The sequence below is a fragment of the Stigmatopora argus genome, chromosome 8, assembly GCF_051989625.1.
Source record: "Stigmatopora argus isolate UIUO_Sarg chromosome 8, RoL_Sarg_1.0, whole genome shotgun sequence".
Classification (NCBI taxonomy): Eukaryota; Metazoa; Chordata; class Actinopteri; order Syngnathiformes; family Syngnathidae; genus Stigmatopora; species Stigmatopora argus.
The window spans coordinates 10284299-10310384 of NC_135394.1; the positions used below are offsets into that span (position 1 = coordinate 10284299).

Below are 26086 nucleotides of genomic sequence, written 5' to 3' on the forward strand. Positions count from 1 at the left end.
TTAGGGTGAGGGGACAGAGGTAAAGATAGTGACAGTGGAGGAAAGAGGTAAAAAAAATGTGGGAAATCTTGGCGTTTCATCTCCTTCTCAGTTGATCCCTCCCCCTAAGCCAGCGCAATATGGTCGCCTTCTCCCTGGTGTTCTGTTCACCCTTTCTGTACTGCGTTCATCACCACACAGGGTCAAAACCATTTTCAGTTTTTTTCGTTCGAGTCGGGTGAAAAGCTTGAATTAGCCTCCCAACTGTGTTGTGGTTAGTGTGACTTTGGGAAGATGGATATATATATATATGCAAAGAAGGCTTTTTTTAGCATATCTTTGTTTGTCATGTTTTGTCAAAGGCAGCAGAGACAAAACTGTTGTTGTGTAGCTTACTCACATTTGCGTACGATTCTATTTCGACTTTGGCGCGATGGTCTAGACCCCCCTATTTGAAAAGCTGCCTTATTTTTGTGTTCTGGGTGCAAGAGGAGCCTCCCTCATTAATGCTATATTGAACTGAACTGGAAATTCACAGTGGGTTTATTCACAGAGGAATCAGTGGCACTCTCTCAAAGCCTGGGAGAGGCTAATCACTAAGCAAAACACTACATTTGATGAAGTGTTTCTGAAGGTGTGTGTTTGGTGCGGGCGTATGGCTGTTGAGATGCACTCAATCCATCCTTAATGAAAATGCTTTGGACTCCTGAGCTGAACTCTCTTGGGGATCAGTGGTTAGTCAGAGTGAACAGAGAGATAGGCCACCCATCACTAACCACGGTCCTTGCTAAATCCACATCAACGCAGCGGTTAATCACTCTAACCCCTCTCTTCTCTGCTCGCCACTCCTACGCTGTCTGCCACACACAAAGACACATCAAAATTCATAGCTCGCTGGAGTGGGGAGTTCAGGGATTTATCTTTGCCAAGTATCTGCTTGAGAACCCAGCAATAGTCTTTTCAGAGTCAAGAGGAAAGAGCACAACCAGAAGGGCATCTGGCATATTGATGTATGCATACGCGATGTAGAGCTCGAACTCACATGCTACTCTGTCTTGATTGAATAAGTTAACTTAAAAGAGACACAGGATACTGAATAATAAGTAGGGAATCCTATCTGTTATTTATCTTCCTAATAATCAGCCATTTCAATGATCTATGATTTCTGTAGTTGTCAATCTTTCATTGATTATTATAGAAAATTTACTTAGATTTCATTTTAGCAAAAAAAACCATCCATCTAGATTATTTCCGTTAGTTAACTAACAATAGACGCACCAAAGTTGCTATAAAAATATTCTGTTGTTGCATTGACCGCATGTAATTTTTATTTATTTTTATATACTAGTTCAGCTGATTAGACAGATATATACTGTTTTATTTTTACAAAGAATGCAGCTGGTCAGAAAAGGATTTTAGGGACAGAGAAAGAGCTGAGAGACCACCACAGGTAACTTAGGCATGTTACTACTTATACCACTCAAGCTAAGGAAACAGATCACCCACTTTTCTACTGTTCCAACGTCTTTGATGTTTTTTTTTCACAAATTCGTCCCAGTCGAAATGGTTGGATGTATCCCGCTGTCAATGGCACAGAAACATGAGCACTCACTATCAGCCCACACAGTTCAAATGAATTTGACATGTATCGGCGTCAACAGCAGCCAATGGTTAAATAAAGAGCATGAAGTCCAAACCAGTAAGATAAGTCAAATCACAGAACTTTGGAGAGATTAAAAGTTGACGACGTTTCCGTCTGTACGACGTCAAATGTTTTCAGCCAACCTCCTGTGTGGCTGCTCATTGATCTCAATGTGTTTTCCCACAGTGTCTGCAAGGTCATTAGATCAGTCATTTGAGCTCTTCATTTTGAAGTGTTTGCTTTTCCAGACAGAGCTGCCATCTGTATTACTATGACTATCTGGTCTCCTCACTCATTCCTGCTAACTTTCTGCATTGGTCCCTCTTTGTTCTTTAATAATAGACCACAAAAGTGCTGTCGCTTGGTTAAAAAGTGATTACATCCCCATTAAAAATGTGCCCAACACCTGATTCTTATCTGTTGCCATTTATACACCCTCCACTTTTTCAAAAGGCCGCTGATCTCACCACATGGTAGAATATGATTTTTATCTATATTTTAGGGTCTGGCAAGTGTCAGTGGTATTACTTATATAATCCAATCCAGCCTGTGATATGTAATCGCCACCTGTCATCACCACCACATATTTCTGCAGAAATTGTCACGTCATTGCGGCAATGTTGTAATGATTTAATTTCTACTTTCCTGGGCAGGTCGCAAGATTAAATGCCTTTTTACTATAAATGGGTTGTAGCCACCCAATGCAATTTATACCCCAGTGCGACTTGTATATTATTTCTTCTTCTTTATATTCAGTTTTTTTGATAAATGCCACTTAGATTCCGAGGCGAGTTATAGTTTATAGTAGAGTTTTTGAGAAATTGTACCAATTATCTTTAATACAGCCTGTAATACTCATCTATTGTTGATGAATGTGTAGTAGAAAATAAGAAAAGTGAAAAATTATGCTGCATAATTTTAAGCCCAAATGTCCTCTAATTCTGCAGTGACTCATTATTTGCTGTTTGAATTCATTTTGGTTTTGAAAATAAAATGCAATCTCGATTATGTCAAAGACATTCCACTCAATTTCAAATGTTTAACCTGCAGCCATCACACCCATACGCATGCACGCACACATAAAGCAAGCTCAGATTTAGGTGAGCAGGTGTGAAGAAAGGCTATGGGGTCACTATCTAACTCAGGTTGGACCTAGTAATTTAGCTGAACGGGGATTTGCTCCTCCCTGCTAAGACAGGCAATACAAAAGATCCAACTTGAAAGCGGCAGGCGAACAGAGGGGTACGGACAGTTTAACCAAGATGAAGGAGTTCAGTTGGCCCAAATGACCACTTTGATTAGTCTTTACACTTACGCTAATTGAGCATGCATGTGTGCGAATGTGAGTACTTCGCCGGTGGCTGCAACAGAGTTTGGTTTTGTGCATGTGTTGGGATGACAGCGTTCGGGCATGTATCGGGTTGTTGTTTTTTCTTCATGTTGTAAAAGTCCACCCTCCCCTCTCACTCATTCCTCTCTCAAGACTGAATTTGCTTGTCTTCTCAGCATGAGTGTTTAATCTTTTCAGACCGTTGAATCGGCCCGATGAATGAGTCCCCAGCTCCTTCTCTCTAGGAGCCCTGGAGATTATTCTAAAGCTCTAATCGTTGAGCAAACACAGCAGTGCTCTCCCATTCCTATTCTACACAGGCCACAGTATAGCACAACTTGGTCTTTCACTCTCCCTTGCATTTAACGCCCCGTGTAGATTTTTTTTTTTTTATTTCACGCTTTTTGTTGTACGTGGCCTAGATTACTATTCCGCAGAAAGGCACCTTCTGACGTTGCCTGTCACTAAAAAACAAGCCAAGAGTTTTTTTTTAAATTTATTTGTTCTTTTCATTGCAAGAAAAGTGACATGTAATTTAGAGAGCATTACTTCCAACATTGTCCTTTGGAACCTTTTATGCTTGTGGGTGTGTTTGTTTTTTAATTAGATAGTCAGCGGGGAAAATGCTGGGCTTATATCAAGGTGTCAATATCTTTGGATTTGAAGCTTCGTCAATATTGTCTGCCCCTGCTGCTACCAACCTGAGTAGGCTGTTGGCATTTGGTGTAAAATAAATAGAGTGATCAGTCTATTTTGTTTTCGCCATATCTTTGATGCCTCTGAGAGAAGCTTTATTTACACCACTCTCCACTTGATTGCGTGTAGTATTTGCCAGTGTTGGCCTCGCCATTGCCTATATAGAAGTCTTGGCGTCTCTTTAGCTGCTTGCAAATTTGTGCTTATTCCACTCAGATTTTCCTACCGGTCAGTTTATATGAAAATCCTTAATAAATTATGTTCCTTCTGCAGAGAAAGCTGCTGGCCATCTACCTCCACCACGACGAAAGTGTCCTCAGCAATGTCTTCTGTTCCCAAATGATGTGTGCTGACTCCATTGTCTCCTACCTGAGTCAGAACTTCATCACATGGGCCTGGGACGTTACTAAAGAAGCCAACAAAGCCAGGTAGCAAAGTTCTGTTTTAACTCCATCCAGTTCTTGGGTAATGTAATGGTATAAATTACAAGAGCCAATCATGGCACCAACATTTCCAAACAATGCTTTTGATTGATTCACTAACTAATGTTTCATCTCTGTGGGATAGTTTGACAGTCTAGTGGAATCCAGTGCTTTTATTACTCCTGGTTTGTAGTTAATAATTAGTTTATTTTTCAACAAGTTTTTTTCCCCCTCAATATCCTGCAGATTGTGATAATAAATAGCTTTTTTCAGTTTTAAAAAATGGTACGCTGCTAGTTAGGACCTGTATTTCATAATTATCTAAATGTCCTTAAAAAAATTAATTACTCCGAAAAGGAGATTCAGGTGGACTTGCTTTTTTCCCCCTCATGCCTCCAGTTTCCCTCTTTGCTAATTTTCATTATAAATATCCCACTTACCCAAGTGTTTTTCCACTTGCAAGAACCCCCTGAGTTAAGCCTGCCCTCTGGTAGGAGCCGTTTAAGAAAGAATCGCACCCTGACCCCATCCCTCCATTATTTCTTTTAAGGAAATGCCCTCCTTCCTTCATTCTGTTCTCCTTTCTCTTCCAATGGCCTCCTTTGCTTTTTGCCCCAGCTGAGCCTTTTTATTACACATTAAAGGCAGGCAACATCTGGAGCTTTTCATCTCACACAGCTAGTCACAGCTTCGCCGCTAACGCATGCATGCACAAATGAACATTTCGCTCCCTCTCACAAACACAGCTTCTCGGCATTCTCACGCTCCCGGGTTGATCCGGAGTGACTGCTGATTGGCATCAATCACAGTTACGCGGAGTATGTATGTGTGAGCCAGTGCAACAAACCTGCTGAAACTTGAATGTGTCTTCCTTCTGTATTCTCCCAAACTGCCCAGTCATAAGATTAATTATACGTAAGTACAGTTTCGCCAACTGGATGCCAATATAGTTGTCGCTCAAGGAAAATGTTGATTGATATACTGAACTGTTGTTGTGTCCTTGCATCGGACAATTAAAAGAAGACAACAGTATTTTTAGTGTATATTGCATGGCTGGACAAAAAAATATATTCCTTAATCCAGTTGCTTCTTTGCGGTATATTTGGTGAAAGTTTAAAGGAGCCTTGCTTGTGCTTTAGAAAATAACAACTTTAAACCTTTACTGCTGTGAGAATTAATGCTTATTTCATTATTTTGATTTTACTTGTACTGTAGTGCATGTCTCACCACTGGCTTCTTTAGTCTTATTTAAAGAGTGTCATAAAAACAAACCATCTCCCTCTTGCTTGATTTCTCATCTCGACACCTCCCTATCTGAAAGCCTAACTTGTCGAGACGGAGACCAAACCATCCTTTTCAAATACAAAGCATTTCCGCTGGCTTCCAGAAACACTTTGCTTATGACACGGAAAGCTGTCAGAGCATCCAGTTCACATCCATAACCATTCCAGTACAAGTGTTTGTCAGATTTCCTGCAGTGCTACTCACTACTGTGCTAACCTGAGTCATCACCTGCTCCCTGAAGCACATGGCTTGTCTACTTAAATCCTCAGTCATCAAGTTGATGGCAAGAAATGCAAGGTGACATTGCGGGGAAACATTTACTATTTTAGTTGTCTGCGTGTTCAGCTAGAGTTGGACATGTGTGACAAATTGGAAGCCGTCAAGATATTTTGGCCAAAAATGCCAAGGCTATGCCCGTTAATTTAAGGGAGCTTTTTAAATGCTATGCATGACAATGTATATCTTCCCCCTATTTCACAACCTCTTGGTGTGTTATTTCCCCAAAAAGTGCATTTCCGTCTCAACTGCATTTTTATAATGATTTTCAGTACTTTGACTTTGAGATGGCTGACTAAACCAGGTTTTCTTGTGTTTGAATGGAGATTTTAGATTGAGTTACCCTTCAAGTTCGTGTCCTTTGTGCACTGGTCTTTCATTACGGGTTAGAGTTTCTCCACAGGCTATTGTTAAGTGTTAGGGCAAAATGATCAGTAGGATTTTGGGTACCCAACTTCATAGCCAATTGTAGGTCACTCAAAGTTCAGTAATTATATCCCATCCGCAATTTTTTTAATGTCATTTTAAAAGGCTTCCTTACAGTTTTTGTCCCATTTACTCTTTTTTATTTTTTTAAAACATGTTTTTTATTTTTCTTGCTTTATTGTCTCTTTTTTAAACCAATCAATCAGTCTATATTGCTATTTACACAATACACAAGGGCAATATGTACCAGTGTAACACTATTTAACAGTACTGGAAGTAACTGCTTTAACTTGATCTTTTCATGAGCTGCAGCTCCTCCCACACGGCATCCTTCAACTTCATCACCCTTTTCTGACCCGTTGTCATTCCCTTCGTTCTATTCCTCTCTTTTACCAGCCTGTTATTAAAGTAGATCTTATTAAAAGGCATGAGGGAAAAAGTAATCTATATTTGCATTCAGTCTATAGCAATTCATTAATATTATGACATTTAGAGGGAGCTCGGTGGGCTCGGGCTTGCTGCTACCCTTTTCCCTGCTTGAAATGTTAATTTAAAAACTTCCCTCCTAGTAATGGAATAAGAAATCCTCTCTTACCCTATCAATTGTGGAAGTCTGGCGAGGCATACTAATTCACGCAATCGCAGTAGCATGTCATTCTGATGGAATAAGAAAACGCGGAATTGGTTTTAAAGTCCTTAATGCCATCACTTGTGTGCATGTCTTTATTATGTATGATCAAAAAGTAGAAATGAGCACACTCACATATTTTTGTGAGTATGTCTGTGTAGGTTTTAACTTACCGAGAATATTTACATAATATGTAGGAATATCTGTATTGATTTAAAACAAATGATAGCAAATAATGTGAAAACAATGCATTGACTCTTAATGTTCTGGTTGGCTTTCAGATTACTTACCATGTGCACGAGACATTTTGGTAGTGTGGTGGCACAGACTATACGCACTTACAAGACAGATCAATTCCCTCTGCTCCTCATAGTCATGGGGAAACGTACCTCCAATGAAGTTCTAAATGTTATTCAAGGTAAATGTTTTAACAATATTATATGTAAAATACATGTTTCATTTTTGTAATAGCAATGATTTTTTTATTTACCTTGTTTCTGCCAATAACTTATCATTCTATTAACTCATGAGCTACAATTGACAACGTCTATCACTGTTAAGGGCATTCAATTTTGATTTATGTTTGCGGCTGCAATTTACCGCTCAGGTAATACGACAGTGGACGAGCTAATGATGAGGTTAATGGGAGCAATGGAGATCTTCACAGCACAGCAACAAGAAGACATAAAAGATGAGGTAAATGAACATTCCCTGTCAATCCCAGCAGAAAGAATATTGTTTGAAAAATCAAAACACAGAATGGAATTTATCAGAGTTATCACAGTTCAGTAAAACATAAATAAAAGACAGCTTAACATCCTTTTCATTAGTAGAGGTCTAAGAAGTTATTTTTTTTGCATGCTTAAATACATCTTATATATAGGAATGCTATTCATACTTGTAGCTTTACCCTTAAATGTGCTTCATATTGATACATTGAAATGCAGGGGAAATTATAAAACAATAATTATTCCTCGCTAATAATGTATTTTTGGGGGATGGACTGTCAACTTGTTATTCAGAATTTTTTGCTTGGCATTGTATTCTTTCATCTGTAACAATGGAGGCCTGAAGAAGTTTGTTGCTTTACCTGGGCCGTAACTAGGATGAACAGCAACACGCTTGAGCAGAGCAGAATGCATTGTTAACTTTAATGACACACAGACATTGTTTCACCTCATTCTTGTTTAAGTAGGAGTTAAGGGTTAGTTTCCCACACTCGCCAGTTTGCCTATCTTTTGACTACAGTATCTATAAATGGCAGATGTCACTCAGTATTAGGAGTCCAATAATTAGTCTCTGAGCAACTATGCTAATTTAAAAGCTGTTGCATGACAGTTATGGGAACCGCAAACACGGATCGATTTTAATCGCATAAAACATTTATATCAAGGAGTTATAGTGCCTTAAATTCATCAATGGCTCAGCTCAATCAGTAAGAAACCACAGTAAAGTACAGTAAAGTTGTTGTGAAAAAGGTATTTACGTTGGCTCATAACCCAGGTGCAAGCCTGCCTGAAGGAAAAAGTCTGCAAAATTGTCACATGAGACAGCATAGATTTTTAGTTGTTTTGAAAGCCTGACGCAGCTGTGCGGTTATCTATTAAGACCAATAACCACAGGAATTGAGTCAATCTTCTTACTGACAGGACCTGTTCTCGTCTCCAGGGCTGAGTGAGTGAAGTCAGCCTTGACATTGTTGTTATGATTCTAATCTTCATGTTGACTTGTCCCAAGTATAGTAGTAATAGTTTACTTACTATTATGTTTTTTTTTCTTTTTTTCTTTGTGTCTTTTACAATTTTCGCCTTTTATTCTTTTTTTTCCCCATTACACTTGTTGACACACTGCAAACACAGACATCCACTCACTTTGCAGACATTTTGTGATGATAAATGTCTGACAACAGAGCGACCGGATAGCCATTTTGTGTCTTTAAACATTTCTGGCTTCCTCGAAAGTCATTCCAGTGGTTGTCTCTGTTTTCATCTCAGTATCCAGCTGCTCATCAGCTGAATGCGCACTAAAGGGACGGCTGCTTCAATCAGTTTGGTTGACTAAAGTGACTGGGAAAATATGAATAACAAGAGGTATCTCATAAATGATAATGATGAGCAATTAACTTGCATTAATGCTGGCAAAAACTGAGTACAGTAAAAGTTAATTTGTGTCACTGAAGATACAATCTGGAATATGTATCAATGGGACTAATTAAAGGACTTCTAGGTAGTTCCAGATAGTCGTTTCTGATGTATCAAATGTTTTGTTACAACTGTTTGCGTGAGTCATGTGCAGTCATCGACAATAGCGTTTTTTTTAATGTAACCTTCAACCACTTATACCGTTTCCTTTCTGTGTTCATCCATTATGTTGACCTGGAGCACAAATGTATCCTTTGCATGTGCTGCCTCAAAGCAACAATACGCACCGTCCTTTTGCTTACCCACTGCTTAGCTTCACAGTGGCCTCCTCGGATCATCACAATAAGCTTCCTTTGCCATATCCGGGTGGACACACAGCGTGGGCTCTCAGAAAAGTGAAAACTAATGGCTGTTCACTGTTAACACAATAGATCCTCACATTTAGTCCCGGTCTTTCTAAAGCACTTTGCGGCCGCAGCAGGTACATAGAGAAAGGCCGTCGCTCCCCTTCCCTCTGTACAAACAGGAAGAGAGAAGTCAAGGGAATAAAAAAAAGAATGGGAGGAGGAAACATAAAAGAAGTTCAGAGTCTGATAAATGACATTCTGGTCACAATGAATTGCCCTCTGTTGCTACTCTTTCATATCTGGTCTTTGTACGTAACCACACTTTAACATGCTGCGCTTTCTTTTGCCTCGATTCCTTTTGGTTCCACACCCACTTTGCCACAGCTCACATGTGTTTAGCCCGGATTTGTGCTTTATCGTTTTCTTTCTTGTTAGCATTTTTTCTTTTTGCATTGTTTTTCCTCTTTTGCTTTATCTTTTGCTCACTGTTTTCCCCCCTTTTCTCTTTATGCCTCTCTTTTTCTCTTTCTAACTCTTTTTTCCCCCCAATTTATATTTAATCTTCTTTACTCGTGCTTTTTCACTTTCTATTTGACACGTCCTCTCTCTCATTTCACATAGGACGAGCGGGAAGCAAGGGAAATGGTGAAGAGAGAACAGGACGAGGCCTACCGTCTGTCTCTGGAGGCTGACCGGAAGAAGGTAATAAATTAATGAAAGCAAATCCATCTACACTGGCTTGCTTGGAACACACGTGTAAAATGCGACAATAAGCTAGATGCTACTAAGGATAAGTCTAAAGCACATGCGTCAAAGTGGCGGCCCGTGGGCCAAATCTGGCCCACCACATAATTTTGTGTGGCCCGAGAAAGTAAATGATAAGTGCCAACTTTCTGTTTTATGATGAAATTCAAATGAAGATTGTAGATTATTTCCTGTGTTTCCTCATTTTAAATCAATAATTGCAAAAAAAGTGTACTAATTTGATTGTCCAAAAATGATCTATCGATTAGCACGATCGAGAAAGCTGTCAATTTATTAATCGATTAATTTTGGCAGCCTAGTTGGAAGACATAACGGCCCTCCGGATGTAATTGAAACTAGCACGTGGCTCGCGACAAAAAAATGAGTTTGACACCCCTGGTCTAAAGTATTAAATTGGGAGAGCATTAAATATACTGTAATGTCTATAAGATCACTATCGGGACAATTGGTACTATGAGAAATAATTTAGATGTCGACTTCACTGCATCACAAGAGTGAATCATTTTTTAATCCGATTTGGTAAACATTAACACATATTTTCAATCAACCAGCAATGGGTAAAAATTGGAAAACTGAGTGTTTTATGTTGTTCAGTCAGTTAAGACTTCCAAATGAATTGAATACAAATTCTTAAGCTTCTATGGATTTCATGTCATGACTCCAAAACTAACCAGAAATAAAAAAAACTTAATTCTAACAATACACTGAAAGCTGGATCACAAATGATTCAATGAAACAGCTACTTTCCTTACTCGGCTATCTTTTGGTCTCCTCTGTGTAAATTCTTGGTTTCCTTCTCAGAGGGAAGCTCAAGAGCGAGAAGAGGCTGAGCAAGTTCGCTTGGAACAGATGAGAAAGGAACAGGAGGAAGAGAAGCAGGTTTGTTTTCATCACGCTCCTATAACTTAATTATTAGTTGGGGTCAAAATGTTCACCTCAGCAGATGCATTACCTTTAGTGCCGTGCTGCCGTCTGTTAATCAGTTCTCAGCAATGACTCTATTAGTAATGTTTTTTAATTTTGCCTTTAAAAGACTGGATGTTATCAGGCACGCAGGCCTTTGAAAAGAACACCATAGTTTACTGACAGTGAGTCCTCCCACCCACATCACCCAACTTTACCCACAGTTATTGTTCTGTTTAGCTGCTTTGCATTGGTATCGCACACAAGCCCATATTGAAGCCAAAGTTAACAAAAGACTGAGGCTTGCTCACAGGCCTGTGCGCAAACACATATATTCACTTGAAAACAATTATTGTATGCCAAATGGGGGGGTGAGACACACACATACACAGTCACGCATATGGGAAAAACAATAATTCTGCAATGACGACGCCAATGGCGTTATGCGCTTTGTAGTGATACGGCGTAGTGCCGCTTGATTGCTGTTTGCTCAGCAGCAAAACGCCTCAAGGCAGGCACCAAGTGGTATTGGGTGACGCTGCTCGCTCAGGTGATTTGTCACTTAAGTTAAACAGAAAACAACAAAAGAGTCTCTGGCCGCCCACCTTGATTATATCATTGTAGACCTGTGTGCACACCAGTGCGTTTTGTACAACACTGAGCACTACGGCTCGATATATATCACATTACCATGCCCAAGCTTTATAGAGTTTATATATTTTTTAGTCAGTGTTTTACTATTCCAAAATACAAATAAAGATTTTTATCACAAAAACTTGTTGAGCCCCTTAGAAAATTACTGTTCACTAATTCTATGGCAAATAGCCTCCATTCTAGAAAATTTCCGATTAAATGATTTTTTTTTAAAAAGGTAATCTTGTAGGCAGGGTGGTGCACTTTTTTCATGTTTCAACTGATTTACTATTTCCAAACTTTTGTAGGGGCCTTAATTTACAGTTGTACGGCTGTCAGGTGCACTGCCACTCATCATTTGTTTGCTTTTTGTGGTTCGCCGGATCCAGGAATAGCGAGATGCTTTTGGTTATTTGAATTAAGCAAACCAAGCACCGCACCTGAGCAGACGCGTGTTCCGTGGTTTCTTTAGGGACGCTAGCGCTCACGTTTGTTGGGTGTTTATGCTTGTCTGTGGTTGACTGTCTCACTCCATTTGTCCTGCCACCATCATACGCAACCTCAATCTGTTATTTGTGTGTGTGTGTGTGTGCTACTTTTTCCCCGGGGTCCCTTGAACTCAGTCAGCATCATCTCTTGCACCTGAGGGAGCTGTTGATGGCGCGGCACGAGCGCTACCCAGCCCACCTCACACCAGAAGCTGCTAATGAGCTACTGTTGTACACTCTTATGAAATATAATTGCATTATGGTGTGTAAATAAAGCCGGGGCGTGTTGTCACAGCATATGCTCCCCGGCTGGCCAAACAGGAACAACAAGCGGGGGGAAGCAGGAGTTGAGGGGCAGAAGCAGAATGAAGAGGGAGGCTCCTGGGAGCAGCTGAAACGCTGTCTCCCAAACACATGAGAGTTGATTAGTTGTGCTGTGAAATCTGACAGGTGAATGGTAGCCTTTTGTTTCAACAAAGCCACATGTGTTTTCTAAAGTACAAAAGTCCAAAGTAGAATTTGTAAAATACTTTTCCCCCCTTGTAAACTGTTCTTGAGCTATTGATGGGACTCTGGCTGCGTATAATTATGAAGCAGAACTCTTCTTTTTTTTTCATCTAGTGACGAGACACAAGATCCAGTAAACTTTGGTGAACAGAGTTAGTCGTGGTCAAGACGTGTTTGGGAGAGATCCTAATCACTAGAAAGTCATGTAAATGTGCCCCCCCCCCTAGTCGAGACTAATAGTGCAATTTAATTACTTATCGGTATTGCACACTTGAATCCGTTGCCATAAAACAAAAGTCACATTACCTGTATTGCCTAATAAGTGTGTGAGGGTGAACGCCAAACAGCTGTATTTAATCTCCACCTGTATGTAAAGCCTGCTGCCTTCAGTCAACAGGCACGTACATATATGTTACTGTATATAGAAACGTACCTATTGCATAGAGGAAAATTTCCCTCAAGTTTTTAAATAACATGTTATGTCTACATTTAGCTGTTTAAGCAGATAAAGAATTATCTTTTGGTTAGAGTGGAGCTGCAAAAAGTTGGAAATCTTCTTTGCAACATTTCAGCCTACAGTTTTAATGCAACATTTAAAGTCTACCACAACAAGTGTACAGACTAAATGGTTTCTTTTTCTCAGGCAATACGTTTGTCACTGGAGCAGACCCTACCACCAGAGCCCGGAGACGAGTCGCTGGAGCAAATCAGCAAGTTACGAATCCGTACACCCAGTGGCGAGTTTCTGGAAAGGCGCTTCCTGGGCAGCTGTAAACTCCAGGTCCTCTTTGACTTTGTGGCCTCCAAGGGATACCCCTTCGAAGAGTTCAAGCTCCTCACCACCTTTCCTCGTAGAAATGTGAGTAATGTGGTTCTTTTTCTCGCATACTGCAATCGGTGTCAGAATAGTATTCAATTTCAGCAATGGTGTGCAGCAGCAATATTTTCAAACCACTTATCAATTATACTAAAGTACACTAAACACACAAGAACATTGTCTTGCTGACATTTAACACCAGGTCCAAGTAAATTTCAAAAGTTGACGAAATACGGTTGCCATTTTTACATTTCTCTTTAAAGTATTAACATATCTCAATTAGTTCAAATAAAAAAGTGCATGTTTTCCCCCTATTAATGTATAAGATGTGTTCAATTGGTCAGATATATTTGCTATGGATTTCTAATAAGGCACTTATAAAAGAACGCATTACGACTCCTTAGTCTATCATGAATAGTACGATACTCATTACCCCAAACAGATACTATATCTAAACCCTAAATGGCAACGAATAAGTCAAACAGTATCAATATATATATCGGTTTTCTTCTAAAACAACTGCTAATTTGTCTGTACTCAGCCGTTAACACACTTTATTTCCTTTTTATTTTCTTCACCACTTACTTCAGTGCATAACAATTACTTAGCATGCCAATTCGTGTGCGGTCGTTTGGTCGCCGCTCTTTTGGTCGCCCGGACCCAAACAACGGGCGAGCAAAAGACCGGCGACAAAACAAGGTAAAACAACACGATCTACGCATCAATAAAAGCCAACAATGGCCCTGAACAGTTTCACTGAGCGGACGTGTGAGTGTATAAGAGTTTATATGTACATGAGTTGTCCTCTTAGGAAGGGACGTCAGTCAGGGTCTTAACAAGTTCTCCAACAAAACACAATAAAAGTCCGGGAAATTTTGAGCTTTTCTTTAGCCTAATAATTAATAGGACATTAAGTGTGACTAAATAATAATTTGCAGTTTCTATTTAGAGGATACAGTAGTCAGCACCAATCTCTGCGGTTCTGCTGACGGCAGGCGTCAGCTTCGTGCAACCCACATCATTAAGCGTGCTTGGTCGTTATGCTCTTTGGTAACGAGTTAATGAACACTATATTAACTACTCATTTAATTAGCTGTGCTGTTGGAAACGAAACTGAGATTTCCATTAATCAGTGGATGGGATGTCAGTATTAAGGTGTGTGTGTGTGTGTGTGTGTGTGTGTTACTCTCTGTGCAGACTTGCCCAGGCAGTCTTTAGAGACCAGTACATAACAAACACGCATGTGTCAGAATCACGCAGTTCACACGCATTGATATTTTCATACAAACACATGCAACGCTCACAACTTTGTCATGTAAAGCACTCACAGTTTTTTCTTCGTAATCAAGAGGGAACAGGTTTTGGAGACAGCTAAAGAAATCTGCAATAACAAAGCAATCAGAGAAGAAGCCGCTTAATGAGGAAATGACTGAAGAGGACACATGGAGTAGTTAGTGAAAAAAAAAGATGGATGATTGAGGAAAAAAATGATAGATTCAAAGAAGACAGCCGATGAGTGGAAGCGCCAGTGAACACAGGCCCTGGTCTAATCCCGCAGCTCTGAGTCGTAATTAAATGAGGGAGAGCAGAAAAAGCCTCCATCCTGTCCAGACGCTCTCAATGTTGCTCTGCCAGGATCGGAGGATAGAGAACTATTGCTTTTGTAATGCCACACAACTGTTGACAACTCAGTTCGCTCTACTTATTTACAGCTTTTTCAGAGTGTCACGCTTATAGTAATGTCGAGTTGCCCATGTCGCCTAGATCTCTTTAACATATAAAATACACCCAAACTTTAATACAAAAGGACATTTTCGGGAACTACTGAAGTTGGTTGCATTAAATTGAACAGATTAGGTGATGGACATAAGTTTCGTTCATTTGAAATTGAATCATTTAAAAAAATCAGGTCCATTCAACCTGGGGTGCAATACAATAATAACATATTTTAGTCAATATTCGCCAAGATGATAGTACTTGTTGAAGAGCCAAGTACTTCTTGCAGTGCCACTTACTGTAAAATGTCTCAGAGCCACGAGCCTAAATTAATGAAAAATAATTGACGGCGATAGATGGCCAGGGGGTATTGAACGTCTATTTCCTTTAATAGCAGCCAGTTAAATAATGTGATTATTAGATGCCTGTGAAATCGATTTTTATACATGGGGCAAATTAAATGTCTAAATTTCCTGCCTAAGCCTCCTTCCGAAAACAGCGCCAATCCTTGCCCATGCGTTTCCATTTTTTGGACTCCTCATCAGCTTTTGGTCCCAGTGGCTTATCTCCTCAGCACTACAGCAGGCCTTACACTGGCATCATTTGTAGAGGGCTTAGCCGTGCTCAGGGAACTAACCCTTTCTACGACTGTCTGCAAGTTTGAGAAGGGGGTGTGGGGGGGTTGACTTAATGTTTCACTTTCCTCCATTCAACAATGTTCCAGCTTTTTCTTTTTTTATGGCCTGAGGTCATCTCCCCTCATTACCAAATGGACGTGTTTAGACTGTTCCTTTGGCCATCCTGTCTTTCTCAGACAGCCAAACACTGTCAAACTACTATTTTATTTTCCTCACTCTTGATACTGTACTCTTTCCCACTCTACTAAGCAGTCTTCCAGCACGAGTCTCAGACAAAACCTGAGATTCTGTAAAAATAAACAGGCGCACAAAAGACGGCTGTACAGAGCCGGAATCGATTTTACATCTGTTGTACGTAGGTTTTTTTTTTCTTGTTATCTGAACATTTCAGTTAAACATCTACACGAGTTTATTTTCAAAGTAGTTTAATGCATCCAGAGTGGCTTCCTTTCCCAAATTATTTTTGAATAATAAAATGTGAGATGTATGGCAGCAAAGATCACCTCTTTTTTAAACCTGCAATCTTTGCATTTTACCCGCGACCGCCTCCTCACCTCCCAAATCTTCTACTTTCCCCTTTCCTTTGTCTCAATTTCATTTTTCTCCCCCCGTGGCACACAATCCCTTTTTATTTCTTCTTTTTCGGTTATTAATTCATATCATTTTATAAATTAAAACTTTACTTAGCCTGTTTTTTTCTTCTATTTCTGCCCTGGCGCGTCATGCTGTCAATGCTCCAGCTGATAATGATCTCCCACTGCTTTTGTAATTGGCCAAATAAACACTACACAACATTAGTTTAAAAATGGACCAGCTATTTGGTTTTAATTAACTTAGAAGGGGCTATAATCGCCTCTTTGAAATGCGTTATTACAACCGCACGTTTAATTATGTTTGGATCGAACATGTCGTAGGCCTGTGTTTATTTTGTCTTTCGTTTCTCTCACGCTGAGCTTTGCTCAATGCCGCCTCATTGTTTTACAATACAATCCAAACAATTGGCAAGAATTTACTGTTCACCTTAGGTTCAAATTTTACCTGATAGAAATAAATGTAAAATCATATCAATTCCATTTTAAAAGGCTATTATGTGCATACAATTCAATCTTCAGCGCTGTTCCAGTTGGGGTTTAGTCTAAATATAAAAGCCATTCAAAATACATAAATAGAATAAAGACACATGTAAGCTGTTAGGGCTATATTGCCTTTGTAGGTCTTTATTTATCTCTATTTATTATAATTGGTATTATGAATAATTGTTCGCTAATGACTCGGGAAGGTTGGCAGAAAAAGTCATTCTGGATAATTAAGTAAGTACCATCAACAGTATGAGCTTCTGTGAAAAGTAAAATGTAATTTAGGATCTATGTATTTAAAAATTTGACAATCAACATCAGCAAAGATAATGTTAACCTTCTTGGATACAATTAGAAGTATTAGTTCAACAAATTATTTAAAATAAATATCACGTTATAAAAAAAATTGACACGGGTCTATTTCTGCACCACTGTCAACTATGACCATATTATTAAACCTATTCCTCTTATCTTATTTCTTGTATTTGCTTTCATTTATACGTACCTTTACACACGACAATATTTTTTAGATTCAGTCACCATCACATCCAAAAATGTAGCATTTTTGCTCAGAAGCATCGTTTTTTTTTCATGAGGGTTTTGGACTCAAATGTAAATGTTGAAAACTTATTGACACAGCATTGAGAAATGAATAACAAATCGGAGCGCTCGTCCACGTCTCTCGTATGCATGCACACTGGCATGTGAGAATGCGGCAGCACAGGAGGAGAAAGTATGGCTTAGGCAGAGCGGCGGAAAAACAACAGCTTTGTTTGTTGACAGATGCCTCCATGCTTATGGTCTGTTAATTGGATAACAATGTAAACAATCACCGATGGCGCCCGTCTCCTGTGTCAGTGTGGCATCTTGTTTCCCTACTTTTCTTCTCAGAGTCAGATGCTGCGTTTCCCCTTGTCATCACGCCTCTCATCCAAATTTTGATGTGAACCCACACGTACATGCACAGTGAGGGCTAGCTGATTTTAAGATCGAGATTGTCGATGGAACAAAAATTAGGTTGACCTCGGCGATCAGCCATGACATATTGGAACCGTCGACTGTCGGCAAAAACTAATATGTGGAGGAAATACCATATCTGCAAGCCGACAACGTACTGTTATGTTTTCGCGTGACCCGATGCGCGGGAGTACACAATGCATGTAGCGGGGACGCCACCAATGTATGTTTGTAGTGTGACCCATTTCATGTCACCCCCTGGTTGAATAGTATATCTGATTGAATAGAAAATAATAGTCAACATTTGTAAATATATTGCTATAGGTATTTTATGTCCATACGCTGATAACGTAACAAAGAGGTATGTTCGTAAATCACGTTATGGAATAAAAAAATCTTTAAAAAGGACGTGTTTAAACAAAAAACAGGTGCTATCCTTAAGACTCCTTAGAGAATAAAAATAACAAAGTGATAGAACATTTGTGAATACTTGGGCATATTTTGATTAAGAATCAAGGTCGTATGATTTAACCAATTAAACGGTGATCTGTTTTTGGGGCTGGATCACCCAACCCTACGCATAGTTGGATTTAGTTCAGACTGACAATTCCCCACCCCAAAGCTTCATTTACTCCTACTTGCTGCTGTTGTTTCACAACAACCTGCTGGGCTCATTAGCATGTCAGCCATTTGCGACGCCCCGCTTCGGAGGTGGGGAGAATTCTAGTGAGGCGGCAGCCCAGTTGGTGCCTCGGCCCGCCGCTGGGATGCTATATGATAGCGGCAAGTGCGACACAGCCATCACCCCGTGCCACGAGTTAGTTGACGAGGTGAGGGGAGCGAGGTGATATGAGAGCCTTCTCGGGACTCCCGCTGAGAAGTCAAGTGTCTAAATGGCACGTTGAAATGAGGGCTGGGACATGAAAGACAGGGAGTCAAAGACCGCCGCTGTGCACATTGGTGTGACATTTCCAAACACCCTTGGGAGATGTAATGGGTTGCCTAATGTTGATATGTCCTTCACCTAATTTATTTCTATTTTGTAATTTAGAGTCCGTGCTTTAACTTGTTTGCTGCCGTTGACGTTTCAAGATGTTCTAGATATTAAAAATGAATACATTTTTGATTTACAACAAAATAGAGAGTTGTGACATCACTGTCTATTTACAAGTCATATGTTTTGTGTCAAGGTGGGATCAATGAGTAGGGGAAAAATGGAGAAAAGCGAATAATATTGCAAACTGGTGAAATCCCACTGAATCTGATGTCTTGAATAACACCGTTTCAAAGTAAAGTTCTCGCGAAAAGGAGGAAAAGCACAAGGTGTGACTGGTTCATGGTCAGAGTTCACGTTTCGTTCCCGACAATAGTCCGTCTTTGACATGTCACTCTTTTTGTTATGAGGTCAACCTTTTCTGCACTGGGTTTGCCCTTCGACCCACGAGAGCAGGTATAGGGAATCGCTTAATTAACCCACTGTGTGGTTAGAATAGGAGCTCTAATCAGAGGGGCTGGTACTGCAGTCATCAGATAAGCCCTGGACACATCTCATTGTCACAGCACCTCCCTGCCACACAGCCCATTCAGCCCAGGTGTTAGATTGGCCCGATGTAACACAACCCCACCAGTGATTAGCTCACATAAGCGAAGAGGCCCACGGGGTGTCAAGGAGAGTCAGATTGTTGGAAAAAAAGGGGAAAAAAACAGGTCGGACCCCCTTCATGTCAGCTAACTCAATCAGCACCGAGGTGGGTGGCACATGATTCTCTCTTCTTCATTGGTCAAATTTGACCAAATTAGTTTTTATTCAAGCCCAGCAAAACACACAATGTTCTACCCTAACTCTCTGCTACACTACGGCTCAGACGTTAACATTAACAGCACGAGTTGGTTTGCTCGATTCTTTAGCTCCTCAGATTCCCGAAATGCAATGTTAGGAATCCATTCCACGTGGATTAGGTTCTAATACGTGTGCATTCAAACGAAAAATGTGTTTAAACAACAAATGAGGAGGCTGTATCTTTACCTTGAGGTACTAAATGTGTCTCAGTCTCATATTCCTCCTGCCTTTCCACAGATCACCCAGTTGGATCCAAGTTCAACTCTATTGGAGGCCAAGTTGTTCCCACAGGAGACTCTCTTCCTGGAGGCCAAAGAGTAAGAAGTGACTGACGGAACTGTCCAAACACACGAGCACCGGCCCAAAACCCATCTGGGTCTCGATACACACACCCATACTGACACTCACGCAAACATTCATGGACACACACTGGCATGCACATGCAGTGACACTCAAGTGCAAGTAAGCTTCTCTACCCTCGGCCTGGTCATGGTACACCACCGTCGGGTGTAAGCGTGTTGCACAGAGGAGCAAAGACAATATCACAAGCACACAGCCAAGCTCCCCCTCCAAAAAAAGCTACAGCTTCCCCCAATCCGAAATCTTTTGCTCTTGCTCCCCAAGTCTTTTACATACTTCACATCGTGTGTGTGTCATCACTTGGCCTCAAACACAACACAGCGACGGCATGGAGGTCCTAACTAGAAAGACCTTTGTCACAGGAATACAAACTTGCCTCCCCTCCCCTGCCCACAGTCCCTTATTCACAGCATTCGACTCAACTGAGGCTGTTTTTCCTTTGTTACATGGTTTTTGCGTTTGAAAGATTCAATAAAAGCCAGCGAGAAGAGACAAGATGTCTCATGTCCGCCTCTATTCCCCGAAACCACCCATCATACCCCGCCCGTTTGCCATTTATCCATCTCCATCCCCATCTCATCTCATTTTCTGAACCGCTTTATCCTCATGAGTGTCGCGGGGGGTGCTGGAGCCAATCCCAGCTGTCTCGTGTCCTGGGCACAAGGAGACGGACAACCATGCACACTCACACCCATACCTAGGGGCAATTTAGAGTGTCCAATCAGCCTACCATGCATGTTTTTTTGGGAATGTGGGAGGAAACCGGAGTACCCGGAGGAAACCCACACAGGCAAACACAGGAGAACATGCAAACTCCACACAGGTGAACCAACCTTGAGTTGAACCCAGGACCCCAGAGCTGTGAGGCCGACGTGCTAACCACTCGCTCCACCGGGTCGTCAGCTTCCATCCCCAATTATCCTTTTAAGGCTCACACATTACAAAAAAACATTCTTTTCAATTCGTTGAGCATTATTTTGACAGATAATTTAAGTCTTTCTTTGGTATTGTTACATAAAATATGTCCAATTGAACATAATTTTGTTACTTGAAACTTGGAACATTTACGAGATCAAATCAATGCCAATGATGGACAAAAATTAATTTTAGCTGGGAAGGCTGGCTTTACGTCTCTTGATCCAGTGCTATTGAAGGCTCTTGATGTCCAATCCATTTGGACTGGGAGCGTTTGGAACAATTTTGTGACATTTCTTAGAATTAACAACATGTCAAGGAAGAGCTGCCAATCTGAGGTACTCTCATTTGATTGGCCATTGGATTCTTCCATTTTTATACCCCCTATCACAGATTCTGTTTTTCAAATTAATTGAACAATATTTCTGTTGTGTACGGATGGATGAACATGACGAGGGTTTTTCTTTCCCTTTAGTCATAAAAATGTTAAACCAAATTATGAAATTGGATATGGTGAAAGTACTCAATCAATGAAACAAAAAAGCCCAACTAAAAAATTGCCATGTTTGAGTAATATGAATCTTCTAACGGCTGATACCTTAGCACACATGAAGCAGAAACGTACAATAGTCCCAGGCACAATGGAATACAAATATTAGCTTTTGAAAAAATGAATAATTTGGCTTTTGCCCTCGTTGATTAGCCGTAATCTCTGCAACAAAGTGGAGAGGATAGAAACACAAAATAGAAAAATGGTGTTGCGTATAGTTTTTACAACCGCTTATTTCGCTGGAAGCTGTTTAGAATTAGTCGCGTCTCAAATATGATTTCTCGCGGCTTCAAGTTAATCCTTGCGGGTGAAATAGACAATTATCTGATAAATCTCGCTGAGCGCTGTCATTCCTTCCTGTTGTGTCTCGGAATGTTTAGAAGGTCAATCCTTCCATCCATGTAGTCATCCTCAGTCACGGCTGTGTTTTCCTTGGTTCTGCTTGCGCGTGTTGTCGTCTCGTATTCACGCTTGTCTGCTTTCTCACGCGAGGAATGAGTGGCGCTAACATGCTCATTTCCTCGGCTCGGGCCAAACGAGATGGATGGCTGAAGGCGAGCAGGGCGAGGCTGGAGGAAGAGCCTTGGGGGAAAATTCTGACTTTCTGTCTGCCTATCAGCACTCATGTAACGCTTGATTGATTCAGTATTTCTCAGTAAGCGTGCGTGTTGAAGGAGAGACGCAATACTGATGGATGATGCATTTGTTAGTTATGAATGACTCTGCAGCATGTTCACGCGATAGATATAATAGGAGTGTTGGTGACTTTTGAACATGGTTCCCGCGGGGTGCTAGATTGACTGTTCTTGAAAGTGTCCTGGAGGAATTTAATTTTAACTCGTATTCTTCAATTCCTTACTTTTGAAATTGTGCTGGATAGCATGAATTTGTTTGTTGTAAAAATGAAAGGACATTTTAGGAGGTTTTCCAAATTGGCTAGCAAATTAAATGCTGTTTTCACTTGGCCATCATTTCAAATATCAGAGCACATTTGAAGTGATGCAGAAATTGAAGTCATTTTAATAGATTCAAATACCTTTTCATTGTGGTTTATGCTTGAGATTGTTTCACATGTTCAAATAATATTTTTAACAGGTTGAACACTGTTCATACGCATGGAATTCACTAAAAACAGTCATTTACTACCAGACGTCCTAGTTGAAATTGATTTGACATCTAACCCCATCAATAACAGCCAATGATTTCAATATGGTCACACATCTCAGGTGAGTCTGGAAAAATATTATTTGGAAAAATATTCTTCACTCCCAAGCTTTTCATTGGAGTTTCCAAATTTTACCTTCATAATCATTGAAGAGTTCTAGTGAGACTTTGCTTTCTATGGAATCATTTGGACATGTGGCGTGCGCTCAAGGCTAAGGTGTAGTCTGTTTGTGCAACTGTCAGACAGGTGCATGTGCTGTCAGTCTTCCTCGGGGGGACGGCGCGTGCATAGTGCATCTCCCGTCAAGTGTAAGTTTACTGTTGCTTATCACGCAGCGCCATTCGTTCGATAGGCTTGGGCATGTTCCTTTGCTGATACTCGGAAATGCCACGGAGACATAATGATATTCCCCGTCAATCTTTCCCGTCAACTGTTAAGAGGTCATCGACTTGCTTTTTCAATATTTTGAGTCTGCATCAAAGTGGAAATTTTGATTAAATACGTGTTTAAATGACTTTATTGTAAATAAAAACAAATTAATTACATTTGAAATAATAGAGATACACTGGTTATGGCCCCACTAAAACTCGTTTATTTTTATTTATTTATTATTTCGGTCATTGCTTTCTCTTGACAACGATAGAAGTCCAATTCATTAATAGGAAGGGTTGCATGCAAATGTAACTTTTTTGACCTTGTAATCATGTACATAAATTCATTTATCCCCTGGTTAAAACACCGCAGCTTTCTGAATCATTCAACTATCTTCTAATCCCTCCTTTCTGCTGTTGTAGGCTGCCTTCATAATGTCTGAAATTACTTAAAAAAACAAAACATTATAATAAGGATTCTCTGTGGACTTCCAGTTTGATTATGATAGCCTTTATATTTTTAGTTGTGGCACCAAATCGCATCAAATAGTTGCCCTTTGACACAAGAGTCAAATCAGAGCTGGATGTCTTCATCCGTGCCCGTAACGAGTTAAAGGCCACATCGGGATGGGACAACCGGGGTCAAGCATGTCACGGGCTGGCGAAGGGGACCAAATTCCCGACGCAAGCCGTTACCCCTCCCTCCTTTTGAAGAGGGAAACGCGGGGATGTCCCAATGGCGGCATCTCCATCCCAGACTAGCCTAAATTTGGAGGGTCAGCTCACCGTTTACTTTCTCAGAGATTGGTGGCCCATGAAATCTGGGAGGCTTAAACTGTTAGAGACACGGCACAAAGGGGGGGTCAGCCCTCTCTCACTCTGTGTCTATTTGGTCATCCCACAATGCTCATGCCCGCAAACACAATACGCACACACACAAACACACGCAGAGCTGTAACCAATCTGATTACAACTCAACTTTTTCAAGCTTACAATATAACTGGACTTTTAACATTTCAGGCTTCTATTTGTTGATTGCAGTCAATATTAATCTTTTGCACTACATATTGTTTGGCTTTAAAAAAATAAATTAAAAAAACTTCAGTGCATGAAGCATGTCTATTTGAATTGGAATGCTGAAGTTTATTAAATTGCATCCTTTTCTTCACACCTCGAGATGTTAAAAGAAATCCTTCACATCTTTTGTTCATCCCCAAATTGTACCATCACGGGTAAAATAAAATAGGGCTGCTGCTTTAAATACTAAACATCCTTCTGTAACAATTTTTTAATTTGGAAAAAAACAACAACTTAAAACTTGACTGTGTGGCATAAAATAAGGTTGTGAACAAGGTACATTTAAATATTTTGTTCTCATAGATTAACATATGACAAAATAGTCGTGATAAATTAAACTTGTGATTTTATTTGTACTTTTATGCTCTCTTTGTTCTGCACTTTCTTTCACTAGTGTAAATTAAATATAGCACATGAAATACTGTATATGCATATATTGTATTTTTAACTTAACCTTAACTCTTTGACTGCAATGCACAGTTATAGACATTAAAACCATATCCATTATTAAGTAAAAACAGACACGCGTATAATTTGCATCGCCGCCCTCCCTGCAAATGGATTTGACGTCTATCGCCTTCAATGGCAGCCAATACTTAAATTCCTCCCTATTTTCCCAACACACACACACACACACACACACACACACCGTGGCGGCGGTGACATTTAGGAGTGGCGAGCCTTTGTGCGGAACACTTGAAGTTTCAAAAACAAGGCCAATTGAAGCGGTCCCGCTCAAAGGCAACGCCATTGTGCGCCGACACATTGAGTTTGGATTTGGGACAAAAGTGTTGCTCAAATTTCCCGCAAAAAGAAAGACATCCTCCATCTGTGATCTCAATGAGGCTCTATTCAGCGCAGAAAGGGAGGCAGATGTGGAGAGCCGGAGTGTGTGCGCGCCTTTTAATTGGCTAGACACACACACACATCGCAGTTATGCCTTGAGCTGAAGTCCAATAATCTGGCCGTGTTGATGAATACTTGTAGCCCATTCATTAAACAAAGATAATCCCCGCCAAGATAGCTCCAGGCCTCAAAACGCCATTGTGTGTGTTTAAAATATTCATACGCCATACATGCTCTCTAATTAACTCGACGTTAAAGTTCTTATCTTAACCCTTTTTAGGGTACTCGTTTAACTCACTGCCTCCCGTTGACGGCGCTACACGTCCAATCATTCTCGATTGGGACTGTGAATGGTCGCTGCCAGTCCTCCCTGGCATTGAGGCAGGCATAGTCAAGGCCATTTAAAGCTAGCATTCACCATTTAAATGAATTGGAGTTCTATTCTTGTCGACAAAGTGATATTGCAGGCCATAAACGGTGTTTTTCTGTTTTTTTAACTTAGTATTTATCAACACATTTTTTTATTAATAAAAATATTTGTTATTTCTGGAACAATTGCTCTGGTAGTCAGTAAACTCCTGCGGATCACTTCCTTTTGATCTGGGCATTTCTGGCTCACTTCCTGTTGATATCTGCTCAATTATAAATTGTAAAAATATATCTATGTAATCTGGCCTCCTAATTGTACATTTCCAAATTTTAATATTGTCTGCAAAATACAAGATTTGATGCCCACATGAGTGTACGCCAGGCCTTAATTTATTTATTATAATTGGATGATAAGTGTTAATAGCTAAAGGTAGTCCCTTACCCCACAAATGAGTTGCAACACATTTTCTTTTATATTAATGCAGAGGCTCTTTCTAGAAATGGTTAATGTCAACTTCTGCCATGTTAACAGCCATCATAATATTTTTCACTCTTATTCTAGAAATGGCCATGCCTTCTTTCTTTGTATCTCTGCCCATTATCACTTACTTTGCTGTTTGGTTATCCAAGAATGCATTTTTTCTCTTCTCTTTCATTTATTTTATAGTCATGTCAGTGCCCCTAGGCTAATGCCACCCTAGGCGACTGCCCATGTTGCCCCTCGAAATTACACCACGGTCAGTGTTGGGAACAACAAGTTCAAATTGATCTCTACAGTTATTGTTTTCCCCCTGACTTTGTAGCCCATTCATACTGCACATACAGAATTATTATTTTTTCTGACATAGGTGCTGTAAGACTAGAATTTTGTGAGTTCTGTCATTTCGTGCGCGCAGTATTGCACTTTGCTCAATTTCTCATC

The 26086-nt window shown here is 40.2% G+C and overlaps 1 protein-coding gene across 1 annotated transcript in view; it reads left to right on the plus strand.

The window, feature by feature from the left end:
• Positions 1 to 20366, plus strand: part of faf1 (Fas (TNFRSF6) associated factor 1) — a 47841-nt gene extending 27475 nt beyond the window's left edge. The window contains exons 13-19 of the mRNA XM_077607950.1: positions 3921 to 4075; positions 6965 to 7101; positions 7291 to 7379; positions 9793 to 9873; positions 10738 to 10815; positions 13111 to 13326; positions 19749 to 20366. Coding sequence (XP_077464076.1) covers positions 3921 to 4075; positions 6965 to 7101; positions 7291 to 7379; positions 9793 to 9873; positions 10738 to 10815; positions 13111 to 13326; positions 19749 to 19832 — 840 coding nt within the window. The 3' untranslated portion in view covers positions 19833 to 20366. The remainder of the gene's footprint in view (positions 1 to 3920; positions 4076 to 6964; positions 7102 to 7290; positions 7380 to 9792; positions 9874 to 10737; positions 10816 to 13110; positions 13327 to 19748) is intronic.
• The last annotated feature ends 5720 nt before the right edge of the window (positions 20367 to 26086 follow it).